Source organism: Solanum tuberosum, unplaced genomic scaffold (assembly GCF_000226075.1).
Source record: "Solanum tuberosum cultivar DM 1-3 516 R44 unplaced genomic scaffold, SolTub_3.0 scf00026, whole genome shotgun sequence".
NCBI classification, from domain to species: Eukaryota; Viridiplantae; Streptophyta; class Magnoliopsida; order Solanales; family Solanaceae; genus Solanum; species Solanum tuberosum.
Genome location: NW_006238952.1, coordinates 954,004 through 977,579, shown reverse-complemented (window position 1 = coordinate 977,579; position 23,576 = coordinate 954,004). Strand labels below are relative to the sequence as shown.

The 23,576-nt window shown below is 36.6% G+C and overlaps 2 protein-coding genes across 4 annotated transcripts; both read left to right on the top strand.

Moving 5' to 3' along the window:
* The first annotated feature begins 1,662 nt into the window (after positions 1–1,662).
* LOC102599872 (staphylococcal nuclease domain-containing protein 1) lies at positions 1,663–8,981 on the top strand. Of its 2 annotated transcripts, none has more exons than XM_006341388.2 (17): positions 1,663–1,737; positions 2,457–2,610; positions 2,718–2,792; positions 2,888–3,001; positions 3,091–3,192; positions 4,064–4,270; positions 4,356–4,571; positions 4,647–4,754; positions 5,221–5,391; positions 5,477–5,674; positions 5,763–6,116; positions 6,191–6,421; positions 6,503–6,691; positions 6,767–6,844; positions 6,974–7,168; positions 7,813–8,190; positions 8,473–8,981. In XM_006341388.2, the coding sequence occupies exons 2-17, from the start codon at positions 2,473–2,475 to the stop codon at positions 8,653–8,655; spliced, it is 2,937 nt and encodes a 978-aa protein (XP_006341450.1). In that variant the 5' UTR covers positions 1,663–1,737; positions 2,457–2,472; the 3' UTR covers positions 8,656–8,981. The 2 variants fall into 2 exon arrangements, with proteins under 2 accessions (XP_006341450.1, XP_006341449.1); XM_006341387.1 differs by having other exon boundaries at positions 1,679–1,848.
* Positions 1,764–22,713, top strand: LOC102600425 (staphylococcal nuclease domain-containing protein 1-like). 2 transcript variants are annotated; one of them, XM_006341389.2, is made up of 17 exons: positions 1,764–1,848; positions 16,227–16,380; positions 16,488–16,562; positions 16,652–16,765; positions 16,855–16,956; positions 17,523–17,729; positions 17,814–18,029; positions 18,105–18,212; positions 18,960–19,130; positions 19,215–19,412; positions 19,500–19,853; positions 19,930–20,160; positions 20,239–20,427; positions 20,503–20,580; positions 20,711–20,905; positions 21,593–21,970; positions 22,295–22,713. In XM_006341389.2, the coding sequence occupies exons 2-17, from the start codon at positions 16,243–16,245 to the stop codon at positions 22,475–22,477; spliced, it is 2,937 nt and encodes a 978-aa protein (XP_006341451.1). In that variant the 5' UTR covers positions 1,764–1,848; positions 16,227–16,242; the 3' UTR covers positions 22,478–22,713. The 2 variants fall into 2 exon arrangements, with proteins under 2 accessions (XP_006341451.1, XP_006341452.1); XM_006341390.2 differs by lacking the exon at positions 1,764–1,848 and adding an exon at positions 10,971–11,195.
* Positions 22,714–23,576: the final 863 nt, after the last annotated feature.

The window sequence follows — 23,576 nt, the reverse complement described above, 5'->3', positions numbered from 1 at the left end:
GTAGCCGTCGACTTAAGTTATATCAAAATTAATGATTAGTAATAGAAAAAGTTATCTATAGTTGATCGAGAGTGTAACAATAAAGTTTGAATCTTATGTAACGATTTGATCAGTTGAATAACATAGATTGTCTCATGTTTGTTATCATATTTTTAATGCAAATTGTGTTGACTCGTGTCTAGCTGTCACTTTTGCCATGTGCACATTCGATTCAACCGCCCATCGAGTCCGCATTTTATCTTGTCCAATTTTTTATTTTTTTTGGTAATTACTAACTTCAGTTATATCAAGATTAATAATTAGTGACCGAATAAGTTATCCATTCCAGATAATGTAACTGTAATATTGAAATCCTTCCGAATAAAATAATAAAAATTACAAAAATACCCATAACATCCTTCAAACCCTTTCTACTAAATAATAAGACGAAAAGTAATTTTATAAACAAACAATTTTGTCTTAAAATTATACCATACATATTACTTTGTAACGATTTGATCAGTCGAATAACATTGATTGTCTTGTGTCTGTTACCACATTTTTAATGCAAATTATGTTGACTCGTGTCTAGCTGTCACTTTTGCCACGTGCACATTCGATTCAACCGTCCATCGAGTCCGCACTTTATCCTATCCAATCTTATCTCTTTTTTGGTAATTACTAACTTCAGTTATATTAAGATTAATAATTAGTAACCGAATAAGTTATCCATACCAGATAATGTAACTATAATACTGAAATCCTTCCGGATAAAATAATAAAAATTACAAAAATACCCATAACATCCTTCAAACCCTTTTCTACTAAATAAGACGAAAAGTAATTTTATAAACAAACAATTTTGTCTTAAAATTATACCATACATATTATTTTGTAATGATTTGATCAGTCAAATAACATTGAATGTCTTGTGATGCAAATTGCGATGACTCGTGTCTAACTGTCACTTTTGCCACGTGCACATTCGATTCAACCGCCCATCGAGTCCGGGTTTTATCCTATCCAATCTTATCTATTTTTTTTTGGTAATTACTAGCTCCAGTTATATCAAAATTAATAATTAGTAACCGAATAAGTTATCCAAACCAGATAATGTAACTATAATACTGAAATCATCCCAGATAAAATATTTAAAATGACAAAAATACCCATAACTTCCTTAAAACCATTTTCTACTAAATAAGACGAAAAGTAATTTATAAACAAACAATTTTTGTCTTAAAATTGTACAATACATATTATTTTAGTACAATTATAAATTAAACAATCAATGAAAAATACTTAATCTCAAATAACTAAAAATCCTGCTGGGAAAAATCAAACCCATGGTTTGCTGCTGACATGGCAAAAGTAATGCCCACTAAGTGACATGGCAAGGCTTTATTGGTAGAATAATCTTAGGTGGCACTCCATCGTCGTCACAAATCGAAAAATCCGCTTGTCTTTATTGGGTCCAAGTACAGTCACTTTTTTCAACTAACCTTCTTTTAACAAATTCAGAAAACCCGAGGTAGTACATCTTAAATTACCGTACAATACACAAACTACCATGGCATTTTAGGTAATTTTACCCGAAAAAGGAGGTGAATCTTGTTTTCACTTCCCCTTGTATGCCCCCAGTCTCATATAAATTCACACTACAATTAGGATTTTTTTTTCTTATATTTATTTTCCCGATCTGATCCGCCGTCCGCCTCCGGACACAGCTTCTGCATTGACGACCCTCGTTGGATTCCGGTAACCTTTGTTTTCGAAGAAATTCAATTTTGCATGATTTGTTAGCTCAGTTGCTATCAGATCCGTGTGTTACTCTGCTTTCTCTCGATCCATTCAGCGCTGATCACTTAGGTATCGCTATTGGATCGTGTTTATTTAATGTTTTTCCGCATCAAATCAACTTGCTTTTACAATTGAACGTTATGCCGATGCAATTCAATGTTTCGTTATTTTTTATGTGATTTTTTTTGTCGTACATGCATAATGAATTCATATCACTGGTTTGAAGATTTGGATTTCGCTGCGTGTATGTTTAGGGAGTATTCACATTGGTTGATATGTTCAAACAAGTAGCCGTATGGTCATGTTTTTAGAGAAGACCGATTTGACATTCGCCTGTATTAAATTTGTTTAATTAACACGGCTGAGATTTTGGAGGTTATTATTTTGTTTAGCAATCTTTACTTTTCCAGAGATCTATAAACGAATTCGTTTTTTTTTATTAAATTTTGATTTCGTTTACTTTGTCCATGTAAGATCTCGTTATTCTACCAAAATCTTTTAGTTATTAAGCCTTACTCATGTTAAAGGTTTTGCAAAAGAGGCCCCTTGAAAAGTGTGGCTGTGCCTTATTTTGTTTCTGCATGTCTACCTGATTGATGAAAACCTTTTATTTGGTGTTAGCAGTATGATTCCTGCCTCGATCGAATTTTGTTCTTAACTTGGAATGATAATCTCAGGCATTTAGCAGTTGAAATGGCATCAACAGGATGGTTGAAGGGAAGAGTGAAAGCTGTTCCCTCTGGTGACAGTTTGGTGATAATGGGTAGTTCCAAGGCTGAAATCCCCCCTGAAAAATCTATAACCTTAGGATCTCTAATGGCTCCACGTTTGGTATGAAATGCACTAATAAACCTTACCTTTTTTATCATCCATATCTTCAAATTGCTCCTATATTTGTATCTCTTTTTTCATTGCTCATTATAGTTTTCCTCTTGTAGGCACGTCGTGGTGGAGTGGATGAGCCATTTGCATGGCAAAGCAGAGACTTCTTGAGGAAGCTTTGCATTGGAAAGGTGTCCTTGCATTGATCATTCGAACTTGTTTATATATTTATTTATCTTCTCTTTTTAGTAGTATAAAATTTAAATGCATCCTTTCTATTCTTTAGGAAGTCACTTTCAAGGTGGAATATACTGTACCTTCCATAGGGCGAGAATATGGAACTGTTTTTCTTGGTGACAAGAACGTTTCCATGCTAGTTGTTGCTGCAGGCTGGGCCAAGGTTGGATTGGTGTTAATTTCTCTGTTTCTCAGCTGTCTTGTTTCCAACTCTATATAGTTTCATGAAATGATTAATTTTTGTGGAACCAGGTCAGGGAGCAGGGTCAACAGAAAGATGCTAATCCCTATTTGAAACCACTGCAAGATGCTGAAGAACAAGCCAAACAACAAGGTCTAGGTCGTTGGAGTAGGGTGCGTTTCTCATATTTCTCATATTCTCTGATGTGTTTTTGTTATTGGGAGAATATTATGAACTTCATCCTTTTACCTTATTGAGATCAGATACTGTTAACTTCACAGCAATATATTTCCAAGCTTTATTGTCTTTTGGATTGGTCGGGGGGTTGAGCCAGGGGAGATAATATTTTCTGCTGACTTGTTTATTAAGAAGTCGTTTACCTCTCCCTTTTTGGTGCCTATGTATTCTTATAGATTTGTTCCATTTTGGTGTTCAATTCTTTGTCTATCATTACAATTTTAGATGTTATGAAGCATATTTGTTGTCCCATTTTGTGGTCTGCTTCTGTCTGCAAAACACCTTGTGCTACGAGGATTTTATCTATTTGAGCTTCGATGGCTAGCACTTCAGGATAAGTTCTGAGACATTGGGTGGTATCCAGATTATCCTGTTATATTTCACTTACTTGTTTCTCTTTCTTTTTTTGGGTGTAAAAGGAGTATATTAGAGTATGGATCAGTATATGGAATTTTTGTGTTCACCAGGAAATATGTAAACTAGGAATGTTGTAAGGGGCAGTCTGTTTAGGAATTACTTTTCAGTACCTTCTTGGTTTTACTAATAAACTTCTATGTTATAAGTAGAAATTATTTTACTTGTTATTCTTTCAACTCGAAAGGCCAGCAACTAGATGTCTAGATCTAATCTAAACTGTATTGATCTTTTACGAGCAACTCCTGTCACTGTGATTTCTGTTGGCTGGTGAATCTTTTGCGTTGTATCTTTGTCCATTTAGTTCAGTGTTCACATACATGTGCAATCAAGCTTTTTTTTTCCTTCCTTTTCTTGTGTGCGTAGTAATTCCTGGTATACTACTGTTTTCAGGCACCTGGTGCTTCTGAGGCGTCTATTAGGGATCTTCCTCCATCTGCAATTGGTGATTCTAGTAACTTTGATGCAATGGGACTATTGGAGCGAAGTAAAGGCAAGCTTATTGAAGCATTTGTTGAGCAGGTTCGTGATGGAAGTACGCTGCGAGTGTACTTGCTTCCAGACTTCCAGTTCATCCAAGTGTTCGTTGCTGGAATACAGGTCAATGCAATACAAGTTATATTTTCTTCATGACCAGATTTTGTTACTTTTCCAGTTCGTTTTACCGTGTTGTTTCAATGAACAGGCACCAACAATGGGAAGAAGAGCAACATCAGAAACTGTTATTAATACTAGTGTTACTTCTGATGAACCAAATGGAGAATCAACTACTGAACAACGTGCAGCTCCGACATCAGCGCAGAGGTTGGCATCCTCAGCTGCATCTGTAATAGAAGTTGCACCTGATCCTTATGGCAGAGAAGCAAAGCATTTTACCGAAACTCGTGTCTTAAATAGAGATGTGAGATTCTATTTGTTAGCTCTTAATGATTTGTGTTTCCTGTTTACCATTTTTCTAATGCAGTTTAATATACAGGTTCGAATTGTCCTGGAGGGTGTTGACAAGTATAGCAATCTAATTGGCTCAGTGTATTACCCTGATGGAGAATCGGCAAAGGACCTGGGATTGGAGCTTATTGAAAATGTACGTGATAGACATATTACTGCTGATACTTTAGAACATGTGTCTAATAAGAAACTGAAGTTGTTATAAGGTCACTGTAATTGTTACACAGGCATACTTTTATGTCTTTTTATGATAGGTTTCTCCCAGAAATTGGAAACTGTCTTAACCATAGATGGGCCTTTCTTGTTTATTTTCTCTTGTAAAGATTATTTATTTATGGATTAGGATCCTCTTTCACCTAACTTTATTAGCTTTCTGTTGCTGTAACTTTCTCTACTTAGTTTTTATTTTGTGAAATTGAGGTTGTAGCATAAAAGAATTTCATTTCGCTTGTCTCTAATTTTTCTATTAGTTAACTTACTTGACAGTGATCCGCTAGTTACTCCTAATTCTAGAAAAGGAAATGTTTAACATTATTTTAGTTTCAGAACGTTTAAGGTCTATCTAATCTGAACTTTATGCCCTCCCCCCTTCCTTGGCATAGGGTTATGCTAAATATGTTGATTGGAGTGCAAACATGCTGGAAGTTGAAGCCAAGAAGAAGCTGAAAAGTGCCGAGCTTGAGGCCAAAAAAACTCGCTTAAGAATCTGGACAAACTATGTAGCTCCAGCAACAAATTCCAAGGCTATTCATGACCAAAATTTCACGGGAAAGGTAGCTATGAGTCTAAGCTTTTTTAAAGTTCTTCTTAGTCTCTGCATCTCTCTCTCTTCAATGTTTTGTGCTTGGCTTTTTGTAGGTCGTTGAGGTTGTCAACGGAGATTGTCTTGTTATAGCTGATGATTCTCTGCCATTTGGAGATCCATCAGCAGAACGAAGAGTCAATCTTTCAAGTATTAGGTCTCCTAAAATGGGAAATCCTCGTAGAGAAGAGAAGCCTGCTCCCTATGCTCGTGAAGCAAAGGAGTTTTTGAGAAATCGCCTTATCGGAAAACAGGTATTGCTATCTTTTCTGATATCTCCTCTCCTGGGTTTAGAGTTACAGAATAAGAAAGGGATGATTTACTAACCTTATATCCTTTCAGGTGCATGTTTCCATGGAGTACTCACGGAAGGTCGGAATGGCAGATGGACCTGCTGCTCCCACCAGTGGTGCAGATTCAAGGGTGATGGATTTTGGAACTGTATTCCTGGCATCCAAAGATGGGGATGATGCATCACCTGCTCCATCTGCTGCAGGCAACCAGTTGGCTGGAGTCAATGTTGCTGAGCTTTTGGTTGCCCGCGGTTTCGCAACTGTTGTTAGACATCGTGATTTTGAAGAACGTTCAAACTATTATGATGCCCTTCTCTCCGCAGAATCACGTGCTACTTCTGGGAAAAAGGGTATTCATTCTCCTAAAGAAGCTCCAGTGATGCATGTAACAGACCTGCTAACGGTTAGTATCCTTGCCACTGGCTCTCTTTTTATGTGGTGCTAAGGAATAACTAATTTTTTCTGTTTGACTTTCAGGCAGCGTCAAAGAAAGCTAGAGACTTTTTGCCTTTCTTGCAACGTAACAGGAGGATGTCTGCTGTTGTAGAATATGTCCTCAGTGGTCATAGATTCAAACTGTTCATTCCCAAGGAGACTTGCAGCATTGCTTTCTCTATTTCTGGAGTGAGATGCCCAGGTCGTGATGAGCCCTACTCTGAGGAAGCCATTGCCTTGATGAGGCGGAAGATAATGCAGAGGGATGTTGAGGTAATATTTTTTCTTTCTTAGTTTTGTTATGTGCTACACATGAATTTCTCTCTTATTTCTTTATTTTTGCCTTCTACGTAGATCGAGGTAGAAACAGTTGACAGAACAGGGACTTTCATTGGAACATTATGGGAATCAAGATCCAATGTGGCGGTGACTCTACTGGAAGCTGGTTTAGCAAAGCTTCAAACTTCTTTTGGAACTGATAGAATCGCCGAAGTTCACCTCCTCATGCAAGCTGAACAGGCCGCCAAAAGGCAGAAATTGAAGGCAAGAGCAAGATCTGTTATACTTATTAGTCATGAATTTGTTCTTTATTAGTTATTAACAAGTGCCTCGATATAGATATGGGAGAATTATGTCGAGGGAGAGGAAGTTGTCAGTAGTGGAACAGCTGAAAGACGCCAAAAAGAAGAGGTGAAGGTAATGTAATTAGATCTAGTGCTTCTCAGTTAACTATTGTTTGTCATAATTTACCATCGGGTGCATTGTGAATACTATTTCGTGTTATGATTTTCTGACTTCTATACTTTTACATGATTATGTTCTCAGGTCACAGTCACTGAAATTCTGGGTGGGGGTAAATTTTACGTTCAGTTGGTTTCCGACCAGAAAGTAGCCGCCATTCAGAAGCAACTTGCTTCTCTAAATCTTCAGGAGGCTCCTGTCATTGGTGCATTTAATCCAAAGAAGGGTGATATGGTTCTTGCTCAATTCAGTGCTGATAATTCATGGAACCGAGCAATGGTATGTGATCCAATAATTCTATTGCTCTTACTTTATTTTATTTATGTAGTTCCATAAGCCTTAAAACAGTTGAAGATATGACTTGAATTACTGAGTACCCTAACTTTGTGTATTCTATAATATGAATGTAAATTACTAGTTTGGATAGTTGTATGAAGTCAAACAGTTAAATCTTCTAAACTACTATTTGGTATATTTCACTTGAAACATTACTGTTGCTACTTTTTATGTATCAAAGGAAGTTGGAATGTGTGCTTTCCCATTCCAATCAAATAAACTTATGGCTTGAACTGAACTACTTTTTTGTGTCATCACATAAACTGTATAAGTTAATCTAGTGTTTGCTTTGGCACTTACACATATATATTATTAGTAAATCCCTGCTCATGTGATGTCCCTAGCTCTTTAAAAATACCTTACTTGGTCTTGCTGCTGCTTTTGTCTAATGAATTGAACTTTTTTCACCATCTAGTTGTGTCCCATAAGCCCTTATTCTTTAGTTAATCCAATGCAGTTCTTTGTTGGGTCATTATTCTAGATTACTGAAGCTTCATGTCTTCTGAAGGATATAGGTGATTTTATTATGTTATTTCTTTGTCATATCATATTCTTTTTCTGATTTTTCACTTTTAAATATGTTTAAGATTGTCAATGCCCCTCGTGGTGCTGTGGAATCTTCCAAAGACAAGTTTGAAGTTTTCTATGTTGATTATGGAAACCAAGAAGTTGTTTCATACAGTCAGTTGCGGCCTCTTGAAGCATCTGTGTCCTCCAGTCCTGGTCTTGCTCAGCTCTGCAGTCTTGCTTATGTTAAAGTTCCTGGGCTAGAAGATGATTATGGTCAGGAGGCAGCATACCGGCTCAGTGAGCTTCTTCTAAGTGGGCCAAAGGAATTTAGAGCTGTTATTGAGGAGAAAGATGCTTCAGGTGGAAAAGTTAAAGGTCAAGGAACAGGAACAGTCTTTCTGGTGACTTTGGTTGATCCTGAAAGTGATATCAGCATAAATGCTACCTTGCTTAAGGTTCGAAATTAATAGCCACTTTTATTTTAATTACGATTTAACATTATTTTACTCATTTCTATTGCTTTCGGATTCTGCTGAGTTTTTCAATAGCCACTAGGTCCCTGTTCAGTACCCCTACAATATCATTTGGCTGTTCAAATTCCATTTAGTTAATACCATTTTTTATCTGGTAGAGTTTGGTTTGAAATTCCTAGTGCTGCCATTTTCCTCCGTCCCTTTAAGCATTATTTTTTTTTTCCCGCTGGCGGTGTTATAACGAGGGACCTATAAAATTTTCAGGAAGGACTTGCTAGGATGGAGAAAAGGAAGAGGTGGGAGCCCAAGGACAAACAACAGGCTCTGGATGAATTGGAGAAGTATCAAACAGAAGCACGAGAAAAGAGGTTCGCGATGTGGGAGTATGGAGATGTCGAGTCAGATGAGGAGGATATCCCTGCTAGGAAACCTGCTGGGAAACGGTGAATGCTGCAACAGAGTTAAACTGGTGGCAATTGACAAGATTTGGATGGGGCTTCATCAGCCTAAAAATCAGACAATTGCTGTCTAGACAAATAGAGAGGTGAAAGTTTGAGTTAGCTTTATGTGTTGTTCACATGTAACTTTAGGAGAGAGAGAGACTTCAGGAGGTGAGAGAAATTTTGTTCTCTTTCTTTTTTTACCCCTTTTTTCCTTAATTTTTTTAAATTTATATGACTGAATAAACCGGCTTCCTTTGTCGTTCTTTCATCAGGGATGTGTTAAATTTTATCAGAACTGAGAGGCAATATTTATCGTGATCGTTTTACTAACTCAATGTTTTTTATGAGTAAAGGAAACAAAAACACATGTTTTCATCAATTTATTGAATGTTACACCGGTAAATCCCAAGTTAGATTTTAGTATAAAAAGAGATGGAGATGACCCCTATTCCTCTATAATCCAACACTTCCAGTGTTCTCCCATTCCAGTCCAGAGTCCAGACTTTCACCTCTTTACCATTTCTCTTCCCCCTTTCCCGTCACCCATCGATCTTCTTTTGCAGCTCTTTCCACTCCGTACCTATTCAGAAAAGTAGGAAACATGAAATAAGATTGGTTTAGAAGCAAATTAAAATAAGAAAATTCAAATACCATTAGGATATATACATACAGAGATCAAAAAACCATTTAAAATTGTTGTCACGACCAAATGCAATCGTGAGTTGTGGAATGATCGAAAGGTTGAAGAGGGTAGAGTCTTAGGTGGAAATATTATTCAATGGTACTGCCTTTAAATTGGGAGATCTTGGAACTATTTGTGGGTAAAATATGAGCATAAGATCTGTTTAAGATTAGTTTCTAAAAAAAATTAGACCAAGGTTTTCAAAAAGAAATTGACAATTCACTACACGTATTTATTGTACCAAGGTTCAACACAAGTGGGCCAAATTATTTGGATAATCGTTTTGGGCTTCTTACTACATGTGACAATTTTTTCTCAACAAATGGCCACACGTATACGTAATATATCATATTGTATAAATAATATATAACCGTATATATATGTAATAATATATAATCATATATCAGAGATCTATATACAATTATATATATTTTTTCGTATATGTATAACAATGTATTGGAGATGTATATACATTCATATATGCTGTTTATGCAATATTTTTCTCAATCCCAATCAACTCAAATATCCTCTAAAAACCCTCAAATTTTAGATATGAATTCCTTTTAATGTTTGAGTCTTGATATATTATTCAAGAAATGATTTTCATTTGCGGAACGTCGAATTTTAGAATTACTTTGAAGAAGTTTTAATGGCTAATGGAGTTTTTCAATCTCGACCAACTCAAAATCTCCGCTAAATAGTCTCAAATTTTAGATATAAGCTCATCTCAATGTTTCAAGTGTTTTGAATTATTCACTCGAAATAATTTATGTCTACGACAGATCAAATTTTAAAATCAACCTTTTAAAGAAGGTTTAATGGCTAAAAGAAGCAAAGAAGAAGCAAGAAGCGAAGAAGCGAAAAGACTGAAGAAGGAAGAGAAGTAGAAGATTAGTGCAACTAAATGCACTTCGGCTGAAAATAAAATGTGCCGAATAACCATTCAGTAGTCAAAGTTATTTTTGATAAGAGATTTTGACCCAATGAATATTTGGTCTAATTCTTCCATAGTTTTTCTCGATTTCTATGTAGTACTTTTTTCGTTTTTTATATATATTTGGCTTGACACAGAGTAAGATATTTTTTTGAGACTCCAATAAAAATCATAAAATGAGTCATCAATATTTATATAACTAGAAATCATTTTATTTAGATTGAAATGAACATTTTAAAATTAGCAGGAGTAAATTATTATATTTCTAACCAAAAAAGGGAAGTAAATCGAGGGAGTAACAAAACTTTTTCAGAAGTTCAACGATTAAAGCAAGTCTGCACAAATCAACACTAAAAACAATTGGAACTAGGATTTAAAGTAATACTTTAATTCTTTTTCTTAAAAAAAACCCACGGAGCTGACTTGGCAACAGCAACATTTCCATAGTGACGTGGCAGGAGTTTATTGGTGGATTATTGCACGTGGCCCTCCGTCGTCGTCACAAAAATAGGAAAATCTGCCTGTCCTAATCAGGTCCAAGTGCAGTCATTTTCTTTTAATCGAATTAGAACCTTCTTTTACTACTAGACTATATTTTAAACTACCACTGGCACTTTTAAGTAATTTTACCCAAAAAGGAGGTGAATCTTCTTTTCACTTCCCCTCTTCTATATCGGGCACACATATAAATTGACACTCTACTCTACAGTTACGGATTTTCATCTAAAAAATTCTCCTCATTCGATCCGCCGCCCGCCACAGAACACAGCATCTGCATTCTCGTTTCTGGGCGGATTCCGTTAACCGTTGTTCTGAAGCAATCCAATTCACATGATTTGGTACCTGATTTGCTTTTAGATCCGTACGTTACTCTGCTTTCTCTCTTTTCCTCCGTCTACAATCGATCCATTCAGCGCTAGTCATTCAGGTATGCTATCGGATCGTTCATGCTTAATTGACGCTTTCATTTGTTTATGCATCAAATCAACTTACTTTTACAATTGAATGTATCGCCGATGCAAACCTTTGTATGTTTTTTCATGTGATGCTTTTTTTTCCTCAGTTGTTTAATGAATTCAAATCACTGAATTGAAGAATTGTTGTTTACTCTGTATGATATATGTTCCATGTGTTTAAATTGGGTTTAATCAAACCACTGGTTTGAAGATTTGCTTTTCACTCTGTAAGACATATGTTTCATGTGTTTAAATTGGGTTTAATAAATAAAAGGGCTGATAAAAGTGTATTGGTTAGAATTTATAGCACAACTTTGTAACAGAATTGAATAACTCCCCATTGATGGAAGGTGAAAAATTATGTGACTGTTCCATGATTAGATGGTATCCATTCACAATGTACGATAATGTGGCTGATAAATTTTGGCAAGTAAGCATGACATGGTTTAGCGTGCATACCTCGTCAACATGACACACATCGTGCTTGTACAATCCTGCTATAAATAAATAGCTCATAATGAATTCACAGTTGCACATTAAGAAAAGAGTAGCTTAGTGATATACTCTTACTTTATGTGTAATTGGAGTATAAAGTGGTCTTTAGAAACTAGTCCTCTCTCAATTGCAATTCATAGTTATTTTTATCGATTAGCGCAAGGAAGAAAGTAATCCGAAGGAGAGAAAACAGTTTCTCAGAACTAGAAAGTTCAAGAACTTTTGCTCAAGATATTCAAGAAATGCTACATGGTTAATCGTTTGTTCTTATAATTGTTGAATTACACATTGATAATTTTAATGTGCCATTAGTTTTTTTTTTTAAATTGGTAAATTGAGGTTAATGTGCCATTAGTTTGTTTTATATCAATGATAGTAAATATTACTAATTGGCGCATTATAGATTATCGAATAATGTTTTAATTTTATTGAGCATGTCTAAATTTGTACTTTCATATTTTTCCCAAAGGAGAATATGACTATACATTTAATAATAAATATACAATTTTTTAATCTGATAGTATGTTTGGGTTATAACTCAAAGCATTAACAAATTAACATATTTTATTTGTAGCATTTACTCTTCGTTCACACTCTGCTTTTGTTATGACCTTCCCTTGATACGGGGAATGTGTTCTCAGAAAATCTTTCTCCAATCTAACCGAAATGGTAAACGATCCTTGTTCGCGATAGAGAACAAGACAACAAGCGAGCGTCTTTTGTTCGCTTCTTCTCCGCCAAGCACGGAAGTTTAAGGATAACCGTAGATCGGTGGCTACCTAAGGAAACTACAATTTGATTCGCTAACTTAACTTCCAACATTGATGTGAATAGATCAAATTCCATGTTGGAGTGTTAGATCTTGATTCCGCACTGTATAATGAGAAGCCAATTGCTGTTATTGGAAGTAGCATTGGGACCGATCTACCATTTAAGTCATAAGCCTAATGTTAATTGAATGAATATTACGAGCAACATTAAGACTAATTCTTTCCAAAACTGGGATGAAGCGGCTTTGGGGCTAAGAGCAAAAGGAGTCTGGGCAATGAGCAGAAGAAATTGGGGGTTGATTCTGGCGCATATTTGGTGGACCATTTGGAAAGAAAGGAATTGCGGATGTTTTGAGAATAAAAGTAGCACCATATGGAAGATCAAGCTCAGTGGTGTTCTGCTATTTTTTTTGGTGTATAAAGTCATATCCTGAAGACACATAGACAATCCTAGTTTTTGATTCATGTTAGAATTGTATCCCGTCTCACCTTGTTTTTGTTATTTTCTGTTTTGCACTTTCTTTTGTAGAGAGTTTTTTTGGTTCCCAAGTATTGGTAGCCAATACTTAGTTGTTACCTATTCAAAGAAAACAAAACTCTTTCCAAAACTGGAAGTGCTAGATAGATTTTGAAACTTGTGGATGAATGCTTCTAAACAACTGATAAATCTCTTGTCAGGACACTAATGGGTACCTTGACGATGAAGTTTATGGTTTTGTACCATGCATGAGCACGTCATTGAACTGACAAATATAACAATAAGACTTAAGACCTTGGAAATGGAGGTAGATGAGAATTTCCTTGTGAAATTCATCATTAACTCATTATTGTTTAGGCCTTTCTAAATGAACTACTATATCATGAAAGACCAATGGAACGTGCATGAAATGCACAAAATGTTGGTGTTGGAGGAAACAAGGCTAAAGAATAAAAAACCTCACTTCATTAACCTTGTCAGCCATCAAGGAGCTAAAAAGAGGACAAAAACACGGCAAGGGTAAATAGAGGCAACATAATGTAACAAGTCATCTCTCTAGTTACGTAAGAAAGAACACATGAATGTTAAGTGTCGTTTCCATGGAGAACCTAGCACTTTTAGAAATATTACTTGAAAGGTAATGTTCAGTTTGAGAAGAAAGGTTAACCTAGTGCTTTTACGTGTCTTAAATTAAATCTAATTGAAGTACCTTACAGTACTTGGTGGATTGACTTTGGGGTTCTAACACAATGCAAAAATTCCTTACAACCAAGATCATAAATCAAAATGAAAGATTTGGGTACATGGAGAATAAAGTGAACACTCTATTTGAAGCTATCGAGACATTTAGTTTAGTTCTAGATACTAGCATCACTTAAACTTGTTTGGAACTTATTATGTACCCTTTTTTTTCTTCAAGAAATCCAATTTTCATGTCTAAGTTAGGAAAGTTGAATACTTTTTAAATTTAGACAATGAATGCTCTAGTTTGTTTAAGCATATAATCATCTCATTGGTTCGAGTATTTGTTGTGATGGTTTGTACAAACCAAATCTTGATAGTCTACTTGACAAAATCCTTTTCAACTGTGCATCATAATGTTGGATCTAAACGTGGTTTGGTGAATGAACACAATGCTTACTTGTTGCATGAACCTTTAGGTCACACATCCAAAGAAAGAAAGAAATCCTTCCAAATTTGAATTTTATGGAACTATAATATTTGATGTCAATTGTATTAGAGAAGAACAAACCAAACAAACAAGGAAAAGAGCCACATAAGCACAAAGCTTCTAGAAATTATACACACCAACATATGTGGTCATTTTGAAGTAAATTCTTTCAAGGACAAATGGTTAAATTTGCACTTGAACTGTGGAAAATGGAAAAATTTACTCCCCGTTGATGATTAGGGTCAAATTTGCTAAAATTGGCACAACCCTACTAGCTGTGCACATTTTTGACCCAAAAGGTATGGAAAATCACAGAAGAATATGTGCGTAATATTTATGGAGTGGAGTGACTCGTCGTTACTAAAATGAGCTAATTTTGTCCTTATTTTCAAACGACGAAATAGCACCCGATGATGCCATGTGTTTGCGATTAATGATTAATTTTTTTAAATGGAGGACAAATTTGAACCTTTCGCATAATTTAGGGGTAAATTTGAACCTTCTCCTTAGTTTTGACTTTTTAATTCTTTTTGTTCCTTTTTTCTCCTTCCTCGCCACTACCTCTACAACAATCACTCTTTATTCCTCCATCCTTCTTCTTTCCCTACCAACATTGTCACCATTGCGTTCACCACCATCTTCTCTTCCACTTCCTTTTCCCTTTCCACGCCACCCCACCATCACCTCCACCACCAGGAGGGAATATGCTAAACGACTTGAATATGCAACATATAATGCTCCATCCATTTCAAAACGAATGACCTCCTTTCCTTTTTAGTATGTTTCAAAAAAATGACCTCTTTCTTTTTTTTGGTAATATTTTAATTTCAGCTTTCCACGTGGCATGTTTAAGGGCACAAGATTAAAGGACAATTTTGTACATTTGACATAACTTTAATTTAGGCCCATAGGATTCAAAAGTCTTTTTTATTTTCTTAAACTCCGTGCCAAGTCAATTTAGACCATTCTTTGTGAAACGGAGGGAGTACCAATTTAATGTAGGTGTATAGCTGCATATGGGACAAAGGAGGAAGAAAGAATGATTGACAGTAGAGGTAGTGAAGGGAAGAGAGAAAGGTGGAATAATAAATGATTTAATCAGGAGTATGTAGAAGTACGTTAAGTAGTTCATCTTTACCCATCTCACTGTATAGGTATGCTTGTAAAACGGTTGTGTATTTGTTAAATAGGTTACCTAGTAAGAAAGACCGAAAAACACCTTTTGAACTTTGGATCAGAAGGAAACCTAGTTTAAGGCACCTGCATGTTTGAGGTTGCCCAGCGAATTGACCATCTACAAGAAAAGAAATTAGATTAAAAAACAATTAGTGGTTTCTTTATTGGTTATCCAGAAAAATCAAAGGGGTATAAATTTTACTGTCCTAATCACAGTACGAGCATTGTTGAAACTAGAAATGTTGGGTTCATTGAATGGTGAAGTTAGTGGTAGTGATGAACCACGTGATGTGAAAATTAAAGAATTTAGGGTGCAAGTTCCTCTATACAGCACTTCTTTTTCAAAAATTGTTGTTCGTGAAGTAGTTGTACAACCTAAGAACAATAGTAGATGAACCCCCAAAAGTAGCATTAAGAAAGTCTCAAAGACAAAGTTAACTTTCTATTTCGGATGATTATTTGGTATATCTACCTGTGTTAGAAATTGACTTGGGAATTGACAATGATCTAGTTTCATTTTCACGAGTCATTAGAAGTAGTAGTTATGGTTAGATGTTATGAAAGATAAGTTGAAATCTATAGAACATAATTAAGTTGGCTGTTATTTTATTTAGCAATTTCAACAACTTTACTTCCGCAGAGATCTATAACAAAATTCATCTTTTTTGTTTTGATTTCATTTACTTTGTCCATGTAAGATCTTGTTATTCTACCAAATCTTTAGTTATTCGGTCTTACTCATATTAAAGGTTTTGATTTTTCTTTACCAAAAGAGAGGGCCCTCGAAAAGTGTGGCTGTGGCTTATTTTGTTTTTGCATGTCTACCTGGTTGATGAGAACTTTTCATTTGGTTTCAGCAGTATGATTCCTGCCTCGATTGAATTGTGTTCCTCACTTGGATTGTTAATCTCAGGCATTTAGCAGTTGAAATGGCATCAACAGGATGGTTGAAGGGAAGAGTGAAAGCTGTTCCCTCTGGTGACAGTTTGGTTATAATGGGTAGTTCCAAGGCTGAAATCCCCCCTGAAAAATCTATTACCTTAGGATCTCTAATGGCTCCTCGATTGGTATGACATGCACTAATAAACCTTACCTTTTTTATGATCCATATTTTCAAATTGCTCCTATATTTGTATCTCTTTTTTCATTACTCATTCTGGCTTTCCACTTGTAGGCACGTCGTGGTGGAGTGGATGAGCCATTTGCATGGCAAAGCAGAGACTTCTTGAGGAAGCTTTGCATTGGAAAGGTGTCCTTGCATTGATCCTCTCCCTCTCTCTCTATATATATTCTTCTTTTAGTAGTATTAGATTTAAATGCATCCTTTTTATTCTTTAGGAGGTCACTTTCAAGGTGGAATATGCTGTACCTTCCATAGGGCGAGAATATGGCACTGTTTTTCTTGGTGACAAGAACGTTTCCATGCTAGTTGTTGCTGCAGGCTGGGCCAAGGTTGGATTGGTGTTAATTTCTCTGTTTCTCAGGTGACTTGTTTCCCATTATATCTAGTATCATGAAATGATTATTTTTGATGGAACCAGGTCAGGGAGCAGGGTCAACAGAAAGATGCTAATCCCTATTTAAAACAGCTGCAAGATGCTGAAGAACAAGCCAAGCAACAAGGTCTAGGTCGTTGGAGTAGGGTGTGTTTCTCATCGTCTCTGATGTGTTTTTATTACTGGACAATTATTGTGAACTTCACCATTTTACCTTCTTTTGGATGAGATGGGTTGAGCCAAGGAAGATGATATTTTTCTGCAGACTGAAACACTATGAAGCCGTTAACTTCTCCTTTTTGACCCCTTACACTTTCGAGCTGTTTTTGAGCATGTTTGTTTTCCATTTAGTGTCTGCTTCTTTCTGCAATGCTCCTTGAGCTACAAGATTTTAATCTAGAATGTATTGAGTTTTGATGGTAGCACTTCAGGATGTGTGCTGCAGCAGTGGGTGGTATCCAGATGATCCTGTTTCATTTCCTTTTACTTGTTATCCTTTCAAGTAGAAAAACCATCAACTAAATGTCTAGATCTAATCCAAACTGTAATCTCTTATGGGTAGTTCCTGTCACTGTGGTTTGTGTTGGCTGGTGGATCTTTTGCATAGTATCTTTGTTCATTTAGTTCAGTGTTCCACATATTGCGATCAAGCTTGTTTTTTTTGCTTCCTATTTTTGCAAGCGTAGTAATTCCTGGCATTCTGCTGTTTTCAGGCACCTGGTGCTTCTGAGGCATCTATTAGGAATCTACCTACATCTGCGATCGGTGATGCTAGTAACTTTGATGCAATGGGTCTATTGGAGCGAAGTAAAGGTAAGCTTATAGAAGCATTTGTTGAGCAGGTTCGTGATGGAAGTACGCTGCGAGTGTATTTGCTTCCAGACTTCCAGTTCATTCAAGTGTTCGTTGCTGGAATACAGGTTAATGCAATACAAGTTAAATTTTCTTTTTGACCAGATCTTGTTAGTTTACCAGTTCGTTTACCCTTTTGTTTCAATAAACAGGCACCAACTATGGGACGAAGAGCAACATCAGAAACTGTCATTAATACTCGTGTTACCTCTGATGACCCAAATGGAGAATCAATTACTGAACCTCGTGCAACTCCGACATCAGCACAGAGGTTGACATCTTCAGCAGCATCTGTAACAGAAGTTTCTCCTGATCCTTATGGCAGAGAAGCAAAGCATTTTACTGAAACTCGTGTCTTAAATAGAGATGTGAGATTCTATTTGTTAGCTCTTAATGATTTGTATTTCCTATTTACCCTTTTCCTAATGTAGTTTAACATACAGGTTCGAATTGTCCTGGAGGGTGTTGACAAGTATAGCAATCTAATCGGCTCAGTGTACTACCCTGATGGAGAATCGGCAAAGGACCTGGGATTGGAGCTTATTGAAAATGTACGTGATATACATACTACTTTTGATACTTTAGAACATGTGTCTAATAAGAAACTGAAGCTGTTAAAAGGTCACTGTAGTTGGTACACAGGCTTACTTTGTGTCTTTTTATGACGTTTCTCCATGAAATTGGAAAATTTCTTAACCATAGATGGGCATTTCTTGTTGATTGTGTCTTGTAAAGATTATTTATTTACTTGTTGATTTTCTGTAATTCAGAATTTTATGCATTGATATGCTCAACATAAGTGGCTTATATCTCATTTAGTAACACAGTTAGTGCCCTCTTTTTGCTGGTCATTGTTGGTACAAATGCAGTCTTCAATATTATGCATATGTGTACATTATGTACCTGTTTCCTATCATAGTCTCTATTACCTGTACATTTAGTGTGTGCTCCCCATCATAGTCTTTATTGCCATTACATTCAGTGGGCATTATCTGTCTCTCATTTTGTACCATCTCTTGGTTCCTTTATGTGGATGCGCAAGGGATCCTCTTTCACCTAAATGTATTAACTTTCTCTAGCCGCAACTTTCGTCACTTAACTTTTCTTTTATGAAATTGAAGTTATAGAATAAAGACTGTTTATTAGGCTCATATCTAATTTTCAATTAGTGAACTTACTTGACGGTGACTGTCTAGTTCCTCCTAATTGTACAAAAGGAAATGCATTTTTTTTTGGTTTTAGAACTTTTAAGGTCAATCTAATCTATTGTTTATGCCCTTCCCTTTCCTTTTGCATAGGGCTATGCTAAATACGTTGATTGGAGTGCAAACATGCTGGAAGGTGAAGCCAAGAAGAAGCTGAAAAATGCTGAGCTTGATGCCAAAAAGACACGCTTAAGAATCTGGACGAACTATGTAGCTCCAGCAACAAATTCCAAGGCTATTCATGACCAAAATTTCACTGGAAAGGTAGCTATGAGTTAAAAGGTTGTTTAACTTCTTATTCTCCTCTCCCTTTCTCTCTTCTAATGCTTTGTTCTTGGCTTTTTCTAGGTGGTTGAGGTTGTCAGTGGAGATTGTCTTGTTATAGCTGATGATTCGCTGCCATTTGGAGATCCATCAGCAGAGCGAAGAGTCAATCTTTCAAGTATTAGGTCTCCTAAAATAGGAAATCCCCGTAGAGATGAGAAACCTGCTCCATATGCTCGTGAAGCAAAGGAATTTTTGAGAAATCGCCTTATTGGAAAACAGGTATTGCTATCTTTTCTGATATCTCCTCTTCTAATTTTAGAGTTACAGAATCGGAAAGAGATGATTACTGACCTTATATCTTTTCAGGTGCATGTTTCAATGGAGTACTCTCGGAAGGTCAACATGGCAGATGGACCTGCTGCTCCTGCCAGTAGTGCAGATTCAAAGGTGATGGATTTTGGAACTGTATTCCTGGCATCCAAAGATGGGGATGATGCATCACCTGCTCCATCTGCTGCAGGCAACCAGTTGGCTGGAGTCAATGTTGCTGAGCTTTTGGTTGCCCGCGGTTTTGCAACTGTTGTTAGACATCGTGATTTCGAAGAACGTTCAAACTATTATGATGTGCTTCTCTCAGCGGAATCACGTGCTACTTCTGGGAAAAAGGGCATTCATTCTCCCAAAGAAGCTCCGGTGATGCATGTAACGGACCTGCTAACGGTTAGTATCATTGTCACTGGTTGTCTCTTTTCATGTTACACTAGGGAACAACTAATCTTTTCTGTTATACTTTCAGGCAGCGTCAAAGAAAGCTAGAGATTTCTTGCCTTTCTTGCAGCGTAACAGGAGGATGTCTGCTGTAGTAGAATATGTCCTCAGTGGTCATAGATTCAAACTGTTCATTCCCAAGGAGACTTGCAGCATTGCTTTCTCTATTTCTGGAGTGAGATGCCCAGGTCGTGATGAGCCCTACTCTGAGGAAGCCATTGCCTTGATGAGGCGGAAGATAATGCAGAGAGATGTCGAGGTAATATTGTTTCTTTCTTTCATTGTATTGTGTTACATATGAATCTCTCTTATTTCTTTCCTATTGCCTTCTACATAGATCGAGGTAGAAACAGTTGATAGAACAGGGACTTTCATTGGAACATTATGGGAATCAAGATCTAATGTGGCAGTGACCCTACTGGAAGCTGGTTTAGCAAGGCTTCAAACTTCTTTTGGAGCTGATAGAATCCCAGAAGTTCACCTCCTCATGCAAGCTGAACAGGTCGCCAAAAGGCAGAAATTGAAGGCAAGATCAAGATCTGTTATACTTATTAGTCATGTATTTGTTCTTTACTATTTATTAACAAGTGCCTCGATATAGATATGGGAGAATTATGTCGAGGGAGAGGAAGTTGTCAGTGGTGGAGCAGCTGAAAGACGCCAAAAGGAAGAGGTGAAGGTAATGTAATTAGATCTAGTGCTTCTCAGTTAGTTATTGTTTGTCAAAATTTACCATCTGGATTCATTGTGAATACTATTTCTTCTTATGATTGTTTGACTTCTATACTTTTACACGTTTATGTTCTCAGGTCACTGTCACTGAAATTTTGGGTGGGGGTAAATTTTACGTTCAGCTGGTTTCCGACCAGAAAGTAGCTGCCATTCAAAAGCAACTTGCTTCACTAAATCTTCAGGAGGCTCCTGTAATTGGTGCCTTTAATCCCAAGAAGGGTGATATTGTTCTTGCTCAATTCAGTGCTGATAATTCATGGAACCGAGCAATGGTATGTGATCCAATAATTCTATATCTCTTACTTTATTTTATTTATGTAGTTCCATAAGCCTTTAAACAGTTGAAGATATGACTTGAATTACTGAGTTACCCTAACTTTGTGTATTCTATAATGTGAATGGGAATTACTAGTATGAGGTCAAACCGTGCTAATCTTCAAAATTCCAATTTGCTGCTTTTCACTTTAAAATATTACACTTGCTTTTTTTTCATGTATCATGCAAATTACAATGTGTTTTTCCATTAATCAAATGAACTAGTTACTTAAACTGTACTACTCTTCTTGTCATCACATAAACATTGCTAGGTAATTTAGTGTTTTCTTTGGTACTACACGCGCGCGCGCACACACACACACACACATATATATATATATATATATATTACAGGTAAATCCCTGTTCATTCAATGTTCCTAGCTCTTTGAACAGTTCATTACTTCGTCTTGGAGCTTCTCTGGTCTGCTGCACTTGTCTCGAATTGATCTTTGTTGATCATCTAGTCGTCCCCTAAGCCTTTTTTTCTTTAGTCAATCCAATGCATGCATATTTCTGTTGGGTCATTACTGTATGTTATAGAAGTTTCATGTCTTCTATAGGATATAAGTGATTTATTATGTTATATTTTTGCTTGTCATATCATATTCTTTTTCTGATTTTTCACTTCAAAATATGTTTAAGATTGTCAATGCCCCTCGCGGTGCTGTGGAATCTTCCAAAGACAAGTTTGAAGTTTTCTATGTTGATTATGGAAACCAAGAAGTTGTTTCGTACAGTCAATTGCGGCCCCTTGAAGCATCTGTGTCCTCCAGTCCTGGTCTTGCTCAGCTCTGCAGTCTTGCCCATGTTAAAGTTCCTGGGCTAGAAGATGATTATGGCCAGGAGGCGGCATACCGGCTAAGTGAGCTTCTTTTAAGTGGGCCAAAGGAATTTAAAGCTGTCATCGAGGAGAAAGACACTTCAGGTGGAAAAGTTAAAGGTCAAGGAACAGGGACAATCTTTTTGGTGACTTTGGTTGATCCTGAAAGTGATGTCAGTGTGAATGCTACTTTGCTCAAGGTTCGAAATTATAGCTGTTTTTATATTAGTAATTATTTTACTCATTTCTGTTGCTTTTGGATTCTGCGGGTTTTTCAATAGCCACTAGGTTCTTTTTGTTCAATACCCTCTGCCCTGCCAAACTTGTTTCGTTGGACTACAGTAGAGAAGCAGTGCATTGCATTTGGCAGTTCAATCCATTTGTGTCGTTCCGATTGATTAAAAACTTTAAGGTTTTCCTAGATTATCCTTTTTTTTCTGGTTGAGTTGGGTTTTAAAATATCTAGTGTTATGTTTTTTTTGGTTGCTGGCGGTGTTCTAACAAGGGACCTGTAAAATTTTCAGGAAGGACTTGCTAGGATGGAGAAAAGGAAGAGGTGGGAGCCCAAGGAGAAACAACAGGCTCTGGATGAATTGGAGAAGCATCAAACAGAAGCACGAGAAAAGAGACGCGCGATGTGGGAGTATGGAGATGTCGAGTCAGATGAGGAGGATATCCCTGCTAGGAAACCTGCTGGGAAACGGTGAATGCTGCATTAGTGTTGATTGGTGGCAATTGCCTGGGAGGCTAAAGTCCACCCATCATACAAACAAACAATTTTCTGTCTTAAGGAAATAGAGAAGTTAAAGTTCGAGATAGCTTAAATGTGGTGTTCACATGTAACTTTAGGAAAGAATAGACTTCAGAAGGTGAGAGAAACTTTGTTCTCTCTTGTTTTCCCTTTTAAAATATTTTTATAAAAAAATTAAATTATTAGACTGAATAATCTGGCCTCTTTGTTGTTTGTTCTGTCTGGGTGACAAGTTTTATGTCAAAACTGAGGCAATATCTTTTGAGTCCGATTCCTTTATCTTTTGCTTTCTATTTGGGCAAATCTGCCACACACCCTGTGTCCCCCTCCCCCTAACTGCTCTTTCTGCCTACCATCTTGATCCTCAGATGCCTATGCAACGTTCAAAATACTGCTTTTGAGAAAACAAGTAACCAGTGTGGTTTAAGATCTGCACTTGCCTCCTATCCTAACAAGGGTACAATTTCTCTATTGGTTTATTTGATTTCCTTATCCCACTCAGTCAAACACCTCTAATCTACGCAAAATAGTTTAAAGTCATTTTTAAATTCAAGACATAGATAAAGTCATTTTTAAATTTAAGACTTAGTTGAAGTCATTTTAAAATGTATAAATTATAGTAACCACATATTATAAGTACTAAATAACATCCTATCCCTTCTAGTTTTCTATTTACCAAAAATCCCTTAAAAATGATGTTTGCGGGATACATAGCATTGTGCACGGGATACATCAACGCTCGGGATACATTAGGTTTGATACATTCCACATAGCGGGATACATAGCGTTGTGCACGGGATACATAATGTTTGATACATTCCACATAGCGGGATACATAGCGTTGTGCACGGGATACATTAGGTTTGATACATTCCACATAGCGGGATTCATAGTGTTGTGCACAGGATACATTAGATTTGATACATTTCACATAGCGGGATACATAGCGTTGTGCACGGGATACATGCGGGATACATAGCGTTGTGCACGGGATACATAGCATTTGATACATTCACATAGCGGGATACATAGCGTTGTGCACGGGATACATGCGG

What these genes read in the sequence shown, in the direction of transcription:
- LOC102600425 (XM_006341389.2), top strand. Translation starts at nt 16,243, where the DNA reads ATGGCATCAACAGGATGGTTGAAGGGAAGAGTGAAAGCTGTTCCCTCT. An exon ending in GTCTAGGTCGTTGGAGTAGG is followed by an intron (nt 16,957 to 17,522) that starts GTGTGTTTCTCA and finishes TGCTGTTTTCAG; the next exon opens with GCACCTGGTGCTTCTGAGGC. An exon ending in TGAATGCTACTTTGCTCAAG is followed by an intron (nt 21,971 to 22,294) that starts GTTCGAAATTAT and finishes TAAAATTTTCAG; the next exon opens with GAAGGACTTGCTAGGATGGA.
- LOC102599872 (XM_006341388.2), top strand. Translation starts at nt 2,473, where the DNA reads ATGGCATCAACAGGATGGTTGAAGGGAAGAGTGAAAGCTGTTCCCTCT. An exon ending in GATTGGAGCTTATTGAAAAT is followed by an intron (nt 4,755 to 5,220) that starts GTACGTGATAGA and finishes TCCTTGGCATAG; the next exon opens with GGTTATGCTAAATATGTTGA. An exon ending in ATTCATGGAACCGAGCAATG is followed by an intron (nt 7,169 to 7,812) that starts GTATGTGATCCA and finishes AATATGTTTAAG; the next exon opens with ATTGTCAATGCCCCTCGTGG.